This window comes from Protopterus annectens, chromosome 10.part0 (genome assembly GCF_019279795.1).
Source record: "Protopterus annectens isolate FY-2018-M chromosome 10.part0, PAN1.0, whole genome shotgun sequence".
NCBI classification, from domain to species: Eukaryota; Metazoa; Chordata; order Ceratodontiformes; family Protopteridae; genus Protopterus; species Protopterus annectens.
In genome coordinates, this window is record NC_056744.1 from 541226233 (window position 1) to 541240346 (window position 14114).

General features: G+C 41.3%; 1 protein-coding gene across 2 annotated transcripts in view; it reads left to right on the forward strand.

Annotated features, from left to right (window-relative positions):
• Nucleotides 1–14114, forward strand: part of LOC122813211 (4-trimethylaminobutyraldehyde dehydrogenase-like) — a 308845-nt gene that overhangs the window by 63702 nt on the left and 231029 nt on the right. For both annotated transcript variants that reach the window (XM_044085396.1, XM_044085397.1), the window contains one exon: nt 538–734. In XM_044085396.1, coding sequence (XP_043941331.1) covers nt 538–734 — 197 coding nt within the window. The remainder of the gene's footprint in view (nt 1–537; nt 735–14114) is intronic.

The window sequence follows — 14114 nt, forward strand, 5'->3', positions numbered from 1 at the left end:
GGGAATTCATTGCAGTTCCTGGCATCTATGAGTGCACGACAACTGCTAGGGGAATGGTTTGGGCCAGAAAAGTGGAAAATCCCTTATGGCTTCCTAGGTGATGGCCACTCCTATCCAGTGATGGGAAATGAATGGGCTTAATCACAGTAGGGGCCTAATGGTTAGCAAACACTGGCTTAGGGAAAAAGTGTATAAAAACAGTGGTTAGGTATGTTTGTGTGATAACAGCAGGAAACAACAGTGCTTCAGTAGTGAAATAATGTAATATATGAATGCATTCTTATCTCTAAATTGTGTACTGCAACTCTGATTGCAAACAGTTGTCATGAGGACACGCAAGTGCCAGCCATCTGGATAATTACTGTAACCTAGAAAATATAACCTGTATTGAAAGTTATTCTGTATTAAAAAAAACAGTAATGTGGCTGATTATTTTGGCAGACTAATGTATGACATTAATTAGATACTACTTTGCTACCATAAATGGTTTGATGATACAGGGTTGTGTCCTATAGTCATTATTTCACTTTCTGCTAGGTAATGCAATGGTGTTCAAGCCTTCACCTTTGACCCCAGTTACTGCAGTAATGCTGGCTGAGATATTCACCAAGGCTGGAATTCCCAAGGGACTCTTCAATGTTGTACAAGGAGATGCCACAACAGGAGAATTTCTATGTAACCACCCTGAGGTAGCAAAAATCTCCTTTACTGGAAGTGTGCCTACAGGAAGTAAGGTAAAGTTTCAGTAAAACATGAGCAATCATAGTATTTTCACACTTTTCAGAATGAAAGTAAATTTAAAGTATGCACAATATGTGGAATGTGTGCAGCTTTCTTCTTATCTGTTTTCAAGTGCTATAAAACACTCTTTATTAATTTATAGTATGTTTCCAGAAGCTAAATCCACCATCATTCAGAATTCACTAAAAGAATGTCTGATTTTAAATTCGCAATTAAAAAGCATCTTATGCCATATCCTGTTGGTACAGGGTGGAGTAGGAACTCATTCAATTCCTGTTGCTGGTCATTTCACATTCAGTACGCTTTTTATGAACATGTATATATATGCTATGCAGGCTACATTCATATGTGTACTCCTTGCTTAAACTATCCTATGTCTCCAGATTCATGAAGAATTGCTACTAGAAACTTCCATTTCTAAAAGGCTACGTGCATGCATACAGGGAGCATATTTCACATACAGACTTGGGATATAAACTCTAGATTAATAAAAGGCCACAGGTAATTTAACAGTATGAGTTAAACAGTGAACTTCTCTGTGATCAGTAAACTCTGGAATCTCTTCCTGTATGAGTTATAGCAACTTCTCTCCACACCTTTGCAGTGATTTTTTGGAATTTAGAAATGCAGAAGGGGTTCTGAGATGTGAGACTATACGATCCACCACAATTGATATCTTATTCCACCATTCCTCTACACAGACATAGACAAACAAACACACACACACACACACACACACACACACACGCACACACACACACACACACACACACACACACACACACACACACACACACACACACACACACGCACACACGCACACACACACTTGCTTATGTAGGTGCCTGCATCCGTATTTCATATGCATTACCAACTTAGTTTGTGCTTCATAAGAAAACTATGAATGCTGATAACAGAATTACTGTATAAGCACTGTAACAGGTATACATTTCCCTCTAAATCTTCATTCATGTCTCTGAGTACAGAGTTTATAAACTGAATACAATTTTAATAGCAGACGGTTAACTTTTTTTTCCAAAGTGAATATATATATGTATGTTTAAATCTGCAGTCTGAAGTTTCAGTTTTGTCTGAAGTTTCAGTTTTGTCACGTTTCTTCTAGTTGTAAGAGATACTTCTTTCCAGATCATTTCCATGTAATTCTAAAATATCCTCTAGTTTTAGATTTAGAGTGTAATGTTATTTTAAGCAAAAATATCAGTTTTGCTTTATAGTTATATTAAATGAATTAGAATTATAAACTGTAAACATTAATTTCCCAAATGTGCTCGTCTCTGTCAGCAGTAGTGTCACTAAGGTGAATAGTCAGTATATAAATTGGTAATCAGAGTTGGAATGAAATAAGCTGTCTTCATTAGTTTAAATTAGCTTGCCTGCATGTGTACCACTCGCTTTTTTCTTAATTTATTCTTGACTTGTTTCTGTTTGTGTAGTATGCTGTTGTTTTATACCATTATCCCATTTTATTGTATTTCTTTGCAGCCCTAATGAATTTCTAGATAGTATGACTGATTACCAGTATGAATACAATACAGATAGTGCAAAATAGAATACATGCAAGTACTGCTTAAAGATCTGGAAATGAGGTCTCAATGCAGATTAGGTACAGTGCTTATGCAGGTAGTGCCAGACATTTACTGGAGCCATGGTTGATGACTCCTATCCTCGACTTCTAGACCATAGCAGAGATAATATAGAACAGTGTACATACAGAAACATGAAACATGGCAAAACACAGTTTTGGCTAAATGAAGGGACAGTTCCACTGCCTTGATTCATCTGATAAAGTCCTGTAGTATTCATTAGAGACTTGCAGCCAAATCCGTATTGTTTGCTCCATGTTGCATAATATGGCACTGTGGAATTAGCTACACCAACAGGATAGCATCCCAGTAGGCATATCATAGCTGTAGAGTGTGAACTGGTTGCAGTGGTGCCACATATGTGGGAGAGGCAGATGCAGTGCATCACAACAGTGGTAAAGAGGTAGCATCTGATCCATACTTTCTGGCCACAGTACAGATAAAACAAAATAAAATGATGTATGCATTATCACACCTACTGATCACACTGTTCGTCAGATATTACCTTTCCTTTTGGGTTAGGGGTTAGACAGGATGTGATCGTCATCACTTGCACAGAAGGAGACAACACAGTGACAGGTGACAGCAACATTATCATATGAGTCTGGGTCATGGGAGGTAGATGTGGTAGCAAGTTGGGGGAAATCTGGTGGTGAGGTGGAACTGCTTTGTTGTGGAAGTTGGTGTTGTGCAGTGTGGCTGCCTGAAGTCTCAGAGCTCAGAGAGGCCCACTGCAGGGATGGCATAGAATTATGGGAGTGTGCACTTTGATGTCATTTACCATCTCAGGAACAAATGTATGGTGCCCATGACTAACATGATGGCCATAAATATATGTGGTACTTCTTCTGCCCACAGGGAATATCAAAGGTGTAGAACTATGAGAGGGAATATGTATGGCCTGGTGAGGTATCCCAGGAGTAGAGACTAAGGAGCACTGTTTGCCATAAACATGAAAATCTCCATTGCTAGTAGTATTGGCTTCTATAGCCAGAGCCAATACAGATGCTGTGTTATAAAAGTGTCAGTGGCACAACAGATAGCACACTCACTTCCATTGCAAAACGATGTGGGTTCTTTTCCCACACCAGGTAGATCAACCACTGATACTGCAGTGCTGTCCTTCAGGTGAGACATTACACTGAGAGCCCAGCTGCTTCAGTTAGTGGTAGCTTAGGTGGCTGTAAGAGATCCCACGGCACTTGTCAAAAAGAGTAGGGGGTCCTTTATATAGAAAATATTTACATATTTACAAATATTTGCAAATACATAGATACATAAATCAATTTACACATATATTTCCTTTACAATCATACTAAATTTTCATCCCTATTTAATTTCCCACTCCTTTTTCCATAACCACCATCTGATTTTACTTAATGTTGTTGCTAAAATCCAGGCGGCCACGGTGGTGCAGTGGTTAGCGTTGCTGCCTCACAGCAAGAGGTTCTCCGTTCGATCCTCGGCTAGGGTGCCTTCTGTGTGGAGTCTGCATGTCCTCCCTGTGGTCACGTGGGTTTCCTCCAGGTGCTCCGGTTTCCTCCCACATCCCAAAGACATGCTGTAGGTGGATTGGACACTCTAAATTGGCCCTAGGCATGAGTGCATGCGTGCATTTGTGCTTTCTGTGGAAGGTCGGGCGCTGGGCTGGCAACTCGCTACTGTAAAATTCCACCGCCAGTCATGAGCAGACAGGTGTTCCGCTGTGGCGACCCCTAGCCTGGAAAAGCCAAAAGAAGATGAAGATTGTTGCTAAAATCCATTTTCCATTAAACATAATTTAATTTATTCTTTCATTCCATAAAACCCATATAACATAAAATGACATTGCATCTATTTTTTTAACATATTCTTTACTTATATTCTCATAACATTCATATTTAATCATATCTATGTATTTTATCCACTTGTTTATATCTTTGAAAAAATCTTCTGTACATAATTTCCCCATAACTTTTTTACTCTCTTACATTTCAAAAACACATGTTCTGTATTTGTTTCTTCTTGACAATGTATTCTATCACTTTTTATATGACATATTTCTTTTTACTGCAACATATCTATTGCCCGTCTCCACAAAAACATTTGACATTCTATTTTCTGATTACCCCATTTGCTTCTTATTTTTATAGCTTTATTTTTTTTTTCATTTGTTAAATTTTCCCATGGTTTTACATAGTAATGTTTTATCATTACATTCTTATGCCATACTTTTCTATCTTTTTCTATGTCATTCATTTTTATTTTCCACAAAAATATTTTTGCTAACATTTTATTTCTTCATTTATACACCCCTTTTCTCTTTTGCACTTTCTTACCACACCCCAAAATGTTTCATACTTATATTTATACAGTTTTACTATTAATCTCTCATCTTTTTCATTTATCCACTTCAATACTTTGTACAAATTTAATGAAGCAGCATATACCACTAGGTTAATTAACCCTAGATCTCCTTCTTCTTCATTTATATAAAAATTCCTATTTTTACTGGGTTTAATCTAGAACCCCATATAAATGAAAAAAATATATAATTCCTTTTCAAATACTGTTTGACAAAATAAATACACTTGCTAAGTATGCTATTTTTTTACCAAAAGTACGGAATTTATCAAATAAGTCTTTTTTCTGCATGATAATTTATAGGATCTCCAGAAAATATAGGTTTGTTTTATTTCTTCTGTCATTTTCCCCATTGAATTATATGTACAGATTTATTCCCAAATGTTATGCCTAACACAGGGAAATTTAATTAACTGGAAAATATATACCCCATATCTGTACTACATCATCTAGATTTTTACTTTTCTCTTTATTTAAAGCTGTACTTATCACCTCTAGAAACTCATTTGTGCAAATTATTACTTCTTTTATCCACATTTTGTTTTTTTACAATTATTATAATGCCATATGCATATGTTAATAGAACTGAAATTTTTAACCAATCATGTATTATATACCCTGACTCCCTCATTTTGTAATGTATTTCACATGCTATCACATTCATAGCTAATGCAAAGACTGTACAACTCATTGGACATCCCTGTCTACACTATTCCTCATATGTACCTCTTGGCTTAACCAGCAATTTACAAGTATTTTTACTTTATTATTACTGTATGCTGACATATATAATTTCCTAATTTTCTCACTTATATTCTTTCATTATTACCCATAAGATTTCATGTCCAATTGTGTCAAATGCCTTATTAAGGTCTCCTATCATGATTTTTCGCTTCTTCTTTTCTGTTTGTAATATCATCAATAGTTTAAATTGGCCCTAGGTGTGAGTGCATGCATGTGTGTGCCTTCTGTGGAAGGTTGGGCGCCGGGCTGGCAACTCGACACTGTAAAACTCCACTGCCAATCTTGAGAGGACAGGTGATCCACTGTGGCGACCCCTAACCGGGAAAAAGCCGAAAGAAGAAGAAGAGGTTTCTCTAATTATCATTAATTATTCTTGATAACCCTTTCCCTTTATACTACATATACTATCTTCTATAATATTTTCCATTTCAGTTTCAAATCTCGTTTGTATTATTTTCATAAAGCTCTTATATTCGTTATTATTCAGTACTGTCAGTCTCCAGTTTTTGAATTATTTTCCATCTTCCTTCTTCCATGTGAATTTAAGTACTCCACTACACAATTCTTTCTTTATAGTACATAAAACATTAATTTAACCACATAGGCTCATAGGTGTGTACTAGGCTAATGGCCCTGGGGCCTTTACAAGCCTAGCCATAGGATTACCCTGACATCGTGCCACCCAACCTTAGTTCCCATTGCCTCTGTCGAGTAGAGCCACTGGAGTTATCCCCGGGGTGAATTTTCTATTTCCCATCCACTCATCAAGATTTCTTTTGAAGAGGGTCAGCAAGGTGCTCTGCTTGACATGTATGGGAAGTCTATTCCATAGCACGTGGGCAGTCTCTGGGTTATGAACCTGTCCCTCCAGTGCGTTCTGTTGATTGTGGTAATGAAGTCGAGGTCCCTGGAGCATGTGGTGCAGAGGGATTGAGATTTCTGTAGATGTAGCATTTCTAAGATAGCTGGATCAGACATGGCTTTGTAAGTCAAGCAGAGATCACCTCTAAGTAGGTGGTATGAGACAGAGAATAGTTGGAGTTTTTTTGAGTCTGTCCATATAGGCCAAGTGTTTAAGGCCTAGGATCTTCTTTGTGAGGTACATTTGTGGCCTCTCCAGTTGTTGCAGGTGTCTAGTGAGGTGCATGCCAAATAGGGCATTGTACTCGATGATTGGCCTAATAAGGGAAGAGTAGAGGGAGACAATGACCTCTTTCTTCCTGGATGCAAAACCCATAGTAATGAGCTGTGCCACTTAGAAGGACTTTCTGACCACAGTGGCAATGTGGTGATCAAAAGACAGGTTGCTGTCAACCTGTGTTCCCTGATCTCTTATAATGCCTTCTGTGTTCAGTGGACTGTACCAGCAATGTGGTAATTCATGGGAACCGGGTTTTTCCCAAAGGGGATGACTACACATTTTTTGGCATTGAGCTTAAGGCCATGGTTCTGACACCAGTCTTTGGTCTCAGTGAGGCCATTCTGTAGGATGTCAACATCACTTGGGGAGTTAATAATAGTTCCCAACTTGCAATCATCTGTGGACTTTGTCGACCAGAGTCCATTCGTGTTGGCCTGGACTTCAGAGAAGTAGATACCAAACAGGAGAGGACCCAGGACCGAACCCTGTGGGACTCCACTCGTGACTAGTTGGCAGTCTGACTTGGAGTCAGCTACTTTCACACTTTGGGTTCTATCTGTGAGCCAGTTTTCAACTCACCTAGTGATATAGGGGTTGAAGCCTAGCATGGTGAGTTTTTCTATGATTCCTGAGTGGGGAATGGTGTCAAAGGCCTTGGTCATCAAGGTAGGCTATATGAACCACCTTGCCTTCATCCACAGCTCCGGCAACTGACTCAAAGAAGTCGACCAAGTTGAGCAGACATGATCTACCCTTCACAAAACTAAACTGTGTGGGATCCAGAGGTTGGAGATTCCCTATATCCTTGTTTATTAGGTCCATGATGATGCGTTCCATAGCCTTGCATATCAGACTCATCAGGCTAATGGGGTGATAGTTCCCATGGTCTGTATTAGCTCCTCCTTTGTGGAGAGGGATGACTGTAGCAGTGCAGCATTTGGTGGGGACAAAGCCTGAGGTGAGGCTGTGATTGAACAGGGCACACAGGGGAGGTGCCAGTTTACTCTGTAGTTCATGTAGAACACAGCCAGGGATATTGTCAGGTCCCATAGAAGCTGTATTCTTATAGGTTCATAGGTAGGTACTAGGCTATCGGCCCAAGGGCCTACGTAAGCCCAGCCAACAAGGTTCTCTGGCTTACGCCACCCAAGAAAGTTATTTTCCTGTGACGCTGTCGAGCAGAGACACAGAAGTGATCCACGGGGTGTATTTCCTATTTCCCATCCACTCATCAAGATTTTTCTTGAAGAGTGCTAATGAAGAACTTTGCTTGACATAAATGGATAGCCTGTTCCAGAGTATGGGAAGTCTCTGGGACAGGAATCTATCCCTCCAGCATGTCCTGTTTATTGTGGTGACAAGGTTTAGGTCCCTAGAGCGTGTAGCTCAGAGGGATTTGGATTTCTTTAGGTGTAGCATGTCCAACAGCTCTGGGTTTGACACAGCTTTATATGTTAGGCAGAGATCACCTCGGAGTAGGTGATATGCTACGGAGTAAAGCTGGAATTTTTTGAGGCGGTCAGTGTAGGGTATTTGTTTGAGGCCAGTAATCCTCTTTGTGAGGTACTTCTGTGGCCTTTCCAGCTGCTGCAGATGTCTTGTGAGGTACATTCCAAAAGGGGCATTGTACTCTATAATGGGTCTAATGAGTGTCTAGTAGAGCGGAACAATGACCTATTTTTTCCTGGATGAGAACCCTTTTATGATGAGGTGTGCCACGTAGAAGGACTTCCTGACTACTGTGGTGATGTGACTATCAAAGGAGAGACTACTGTCCACTTGGGTCCCAAGGTCTCTTATCACACATTCAGTGTTAAGTAGATTGCTGCCTATGTGGTAGTTCATGGGTACAGAGTTTTTACCAAAGGGGATGACACTGCACTTTTTGGCATTGACCGAGGCAATGAGAGCACTGTAAACCAAGTAAGCAAAAAGGAATCCGGACAGGCTGAAGTAAAATATCTGTTTATTATGTTCCAAATCACACCAAAAACTTTTAAAATGACGAGAAATCCAAATGCAGTAAGCGCTTTCGTTTGGCTATGCCAAACTTCCTCTGACAAAGGAGCCGTCATTTCCTGTTGTTTAAATAGATGCAGGATGGCTCTTTACATTGTTACATCAATCAGTTCCCCTCCAATACACAGTGAACCCCTAGATAAGAATAATCAATTATAGTAAATGAATTTAAATAAAATAAAAATGTATGATGGAACATTTTTTTTAAAAAACATGTTTACATTCTATTTATAACAACTTTTTCATTCTGGTAAATATCCATTCTAAACAAATATACATTCTATTAAATATTATTCATAAAAAATGTGCAATACCTCAAATTCATATCCGATATAAAAATAAATTATATATAGGTATAAATCTAAAATTGTGTGAATGGTAATTAATAAACATTGATAAAGTATTTCCAAATAACCCAGCCACTGGGGATGCACAAACCAGTGCATTTCTTTGTGCCTGTCCCAAGCCCGGATAAATGGGGAGGGTTGCGTCAGAAAGGGCATCTGGCGTAAAACCTCTGCTAAATTACTTATTTGGAGAACATTACATATTTCCATACTGGATTGGTCGAGGCCCGGGTTAACAACGACCGCCACCAGTACTGTTAGCCAACAGGGTGCTGGCGGAAAGTGGGCTACTGTTGGCCGAAGGAGAAGAGGAGGTGGAAGGCATGCCTAAAGGCAAGAAGAGAGGAGGAAGGTTAGGAGTATAGTAGTGAGGGTAGGAACTTTGAATGTTGGCAGTATGACTGGTATAGGGAGAGAGCTATCTGATATGATGGAGAGAAGGAAGGTTGATATATTGTGCGTGCAAGAGACCAGATGGAAGGGAAGTAAGGCCAGGTGTATAGGAGGCAGGTTCAAATTGTTCTATCATGGTGTGGATGGCAGGAGAAAGGGGGTAGGGGTTATCCTAAAGGGACAGTATGCCAAGAGTGTTTTGGAGGTGAAGAGAGTGCCTGACAGAGTGATGTTTATGAAGCTTGAAATTAATGGTGTAATGATGAATATTGTTAGTGCATATGCTCCACAAGATGGGTGTGTGATGGATGAGAAAGAAAAATTTTGGAGTGAGTTGGATGAAGTGGTGGTGAGTGTACCCAAGGGTGAGAGACTAGTGATTGGAGCGGACCTCAATGGGCATGTTGGTGAAGTGAACAGAGGGGATGAGGAAGTGATGGGTAGGTATGGTGTTAAGGAGAGGAATGCAGAAGGTCAGATGATTGTGGATTTTGCGAAAAGGATGGACATGGCTGTGATGAATATGTGTTTTAAGAAGAGGGAGGAGCATAGGGTGATGTACAAGAGTGGAGGAAGATGCACACAGGTGGATTATATCCTATGTAGGAGGGCCAGTCTGAAGGAGATTGGAGACTGTAAAGTGGTGACAAGGGAAAGTGTAGTTAAGCAGCATAGAAGGGTGGTCTGTAGGATGACGTTGGTGATCAAGAAGAGGAGGAGGAGTGTGAAAGCAGTGCCAAGGATTAAATGGTGGAAGTTAAAAAAGGGTGATTGTGAGGTGGAGTTCAGGGAAGAGTTAAGACAGGCACTGGGAGGCAGTGAAGAGTTACCGAATAGCTGGGTAACTACAGCAGAGCTAGTAAGGGAGACTGCTAGAAAGGTGCTTGGTGTGACATCTGGACAGAGGAAGGAGGACAAGGAGACCTGGTGGTGGAATGAGGAAGTACAAGAGAGTATACAGAGGAAGAGGCTGGCAAAGAAGAAGTGGGATTGTCAAAGAGATGAAGAAAGTAGACATGAATATAAGGAGATGAGACGCATGGCAAAGAGAGAGGTGGCGGAGGTTTAAGGATAAAGCATATGGAGAGTTGTATGAGAGATTGGACACTAAAGAGGGAGAAAAAGACCTGTACCAATTGGCTAGACAGAGGGACAGAGATGGGAAAGATGTGCAGCAGGTAAGGGTGATAAAGGATAGTGAGGGAAACGTACTCACAAGTGAGGAGAGTGTGTTGAGTAGATGGAAAGAGTACTTTGAAGGACTGATGAAGGAGGAGAATGAGAGAGAAAGAAGGTTGGATGATGTGGGTATAGTGAATCAGGAAGTGAAACAGATTAACAAGGAGGAGGTAAGGACAGCTATGAAGAGGATGAAGAATGGAAAGGCTGTTGACCCTGATGACATACCAGTGGAAGCATGGAGGTGCTTAGGTGAAATGGCAATGGAATTTTTAACCAGATTGTTTAATGAAATTTTGGAAAGTCAGTGGATGCCTGAGGAGTGGAGAAAAAGTGTTTTGGTACCTATCTTTAGGAATAAGGGTGATGTGCAGAGCTGCAGTAACTACAGAGGGATAAAATTAATCAGTCACAGCTTGAAGTTATGGGAAAGAGTAGTGGAAGCTAGGTTAAGAAGGGAGGTGATGATTAGTGATCAGCAGTATGGTTTCATGCCAGGAAAGAGCACTACAGATGCAATATTTGCTCTGAGAGTGTTGTTGGAGAAATACAGAGAAGGTCAGAAGGAGTTGCATTGTGTCTTTGTGGACTTAGAGAAAGCATATGACAGGGTGCCTAGAGAGGAGTTGTAGTATTGTATAAGGAAGTCGGGAGTGACAGAGATGTATGTAAGAGTGGTACAGGATATGTATGAGGGTAGTGTGACATTGGTGAGGACTGCAGTGGGAGTGACAGATACGTCTAAGGTGGAGGTGGGATTACATCAAGGATCAGCTCTGAGCCCTTTCTTATTTGCAGTGGTGATGGACAAGTTGACAGATGAGATCAGACAGGAGGCCCCGTGGACTATGATGTTTGCAGATGACATTGTGATATGTAGTGAGAGTAGGGACCAGGTTGAGGAGACTCTGGAGAGGTGGAGATATGCTTTAGAGAGGAGAGGAATGAAGGTCAGCAGGGCTAAAACAGAATATATGTGTGTAAATGTGAGGGAGGGTAGAGGAATGGTGAGGATGCAGGGAGTAGAGTTGGTAAAGGTGGATGAGTTTAAGTACTTGGGATCAACAGTTCAGAGTAATGGTGAATGTGGAAGATAGGTGAAGAAGAGAGTACAGGCAGGTTGGAATGGGTGGAGAAGAGTGTCAGGAGTGATTTGTGACAGACGGGTACCAGTAAGAGTGAAAGGGAAGGTCTACAAGAGGGTAGTGAGACCAACTATGTTATATGGGTTGGAGATGGTGGCATTGACGAAAAGGCAGGAGTCAGAGCTGGATGTGGCAGAGTTAAAGATGTTAAGATTTGCACTGGGTGTGACTAGGATGGACAGGATTAGGAATCAGTATATTAGAGGGTCAACTCAGGTTGGACAGTTTGGAGACAAAGCAAGAGAGGTGAGATTGCGTTGGTTTGGATGTGCTGAGGAGGGATGCTGGGTAAATTGGAAAAAAGATGCAAAGGACGGAGCTGCCTGGTAAGAGGCAAAGAGGAAGGCCTAAGATAAGGTTTATGGATGTGGTGAGAGAGGACATACAGGCGGTTGGTGTGAAAGAGCATGATGCAGAGGACAGGAAGAAATGGGAAACAGATGATCCGCTGTAACGACCCCTATCGGGAACAGCCGAAAGAAGATGATGATGATGATGATAAAGTATTTCCAAATGCTTCTATAAATACTATCAAAGGATTTTAATCTAAGGATACTTCCGACAGAAAGTACACCATTTAATCCTGGCCAGCAAAGACTTATGCAATGACGGCTCCTTTGTCATAGGGAGTTTGGCGTAGCCAAACGAAAGCGCTTACTGCATTTGGATTTCTCGTCATTTTAAAAGTTTTTGGTGTGATTTGGAACGTAATAAACAGATATTTTACTTCAGCCTGTCCGGATTCCTTTTTGGTTACTTTTTGGCATTGAGCTTGAGGCCATGGCTCTGACACCAGGCATCTGTCTCAGCGAGGCCCTTCTGTAGGATTTCCACATCATTTGAGGACTTGACTATGGCTCCTAGTTTGCAGTCATCTGCGAACTTCATTAGCCAGAGGCCTTCTGTGTTAGCCTGTACTTCAGAGAGGTAGATACCAAACAGGAGAGGTCCCAGGACGGAACCCTGTGGTACTTCACTTGTCACTGCTTTGAGGTCAGATTTGGAGTCTGCAACTTTTACATTGTGGGTTCTTTCAGTGAGCCAGTTGGCAACCCATCTTGTGACGTAGGGATTTATACCTAGTTTAGTGAGTTTAGCTATAATTCCAGAATGGGGGATGGTGTCGAAAGCCTTGGCGAGGTCAAGATAGGCTGTGTGAACCACCTTACCCTCATCTACGGCTTTGGTGACTGCCTTAAAGAAGTCGATCAGGTTCAGGAGGCATGATCTGCCTTTCACAAACCCGAACTGGGTGGGATCCAAAGTTTGGAAGTTACCAATGTCTTTGTTTATGAGTTCCGTGATGATACGTTCCATGGCCTTGCAGACCAGGCTCGTCAGGCTAATAGGTCGATAGTTCCCGGGATCAGTGGTGGCTCCCCCTTTGTGGAGTGGGATAACTGTTGCTGTGCACCATTCAGTGGGCACAAAGCCTGATGCGAGGCTATTATTGAACATGGTGCTTAAGTGGGGAGCCAGTTCATTCTGAAGTTCGTGTAAAACGAACCTGGGATGTTGTCCAGTCCCATGGATGCTGTGTTTTTGGCTTTAGAGAGTGCATCTTTTACATGCATAGTTGTGATTACAGGGACTCTGCATTCTTCCTGTATAGATATAGGCCCTTTAGGGGGTGGGTGGGGGGGGGGTAAAGTTAGCACTGAACCTATCTGCCAGGATGTTGGCAATATCAGTTGGTTCTGTAATTATCGTGCCATTGTGCTGTAACTCAGAGCAGATCTGGGTGTTGCCATTGAGATTCTTGACATAGCTATAGAATGCTTTGTGGTTGTCCTTAGAATTAGTGGCTATTTTGTTTTCGTAGCTAGCTTTGGAGGATCTTATAAGGGATCTCAGCTTCTTACTGAGGCTGACCAGGGAGCTCCTCCACTCATGGGATTTTACTCTCTTTTGCAACAGTTTCTTCCTTCTGTTGTACAGTTTGTTTATGGCAGGGGACCACCAAATTGGCTTCCTTTTTTTGGAGGATAGCACGATCCATGAACTTGTGTAAGTGCTTATAGAGTGCATTTGTGTAGGATTCAGCAGTTGTAACTGTATTGTCCATCTGCATGGGTGTCATGAAGTTCACCACTTCTGTCTTAAGAAGCATGAAGTTGGCTTTGGAGAAATTTTTTACCGTGGTTTCCTTAAAGGGGGGTGGGGACGGGATGTGGATATCAAGGGTGATTAGCTTATGGTCAGATCGGACCAACGAGGAGTTGACTTCAGGTGTGGAACACCGGTCACTCATGTTGGTAATGACTAGGTCTAGAATATTGTTGCCCCTGGTGGGGGTGTAGATAATTTGATCCAGGGATTGGAGTTTATGAATTCCAGAAAGCGTTGAGCTAAGGAGTTGGTACACGAGAAGTTTTCCCAGTTAATGGTGGGATAGTTGAAGTCGCCCATGATTAGGGTGTTTGGTTGAACCCTAATATTTTCCAGTACATCAAGGAAA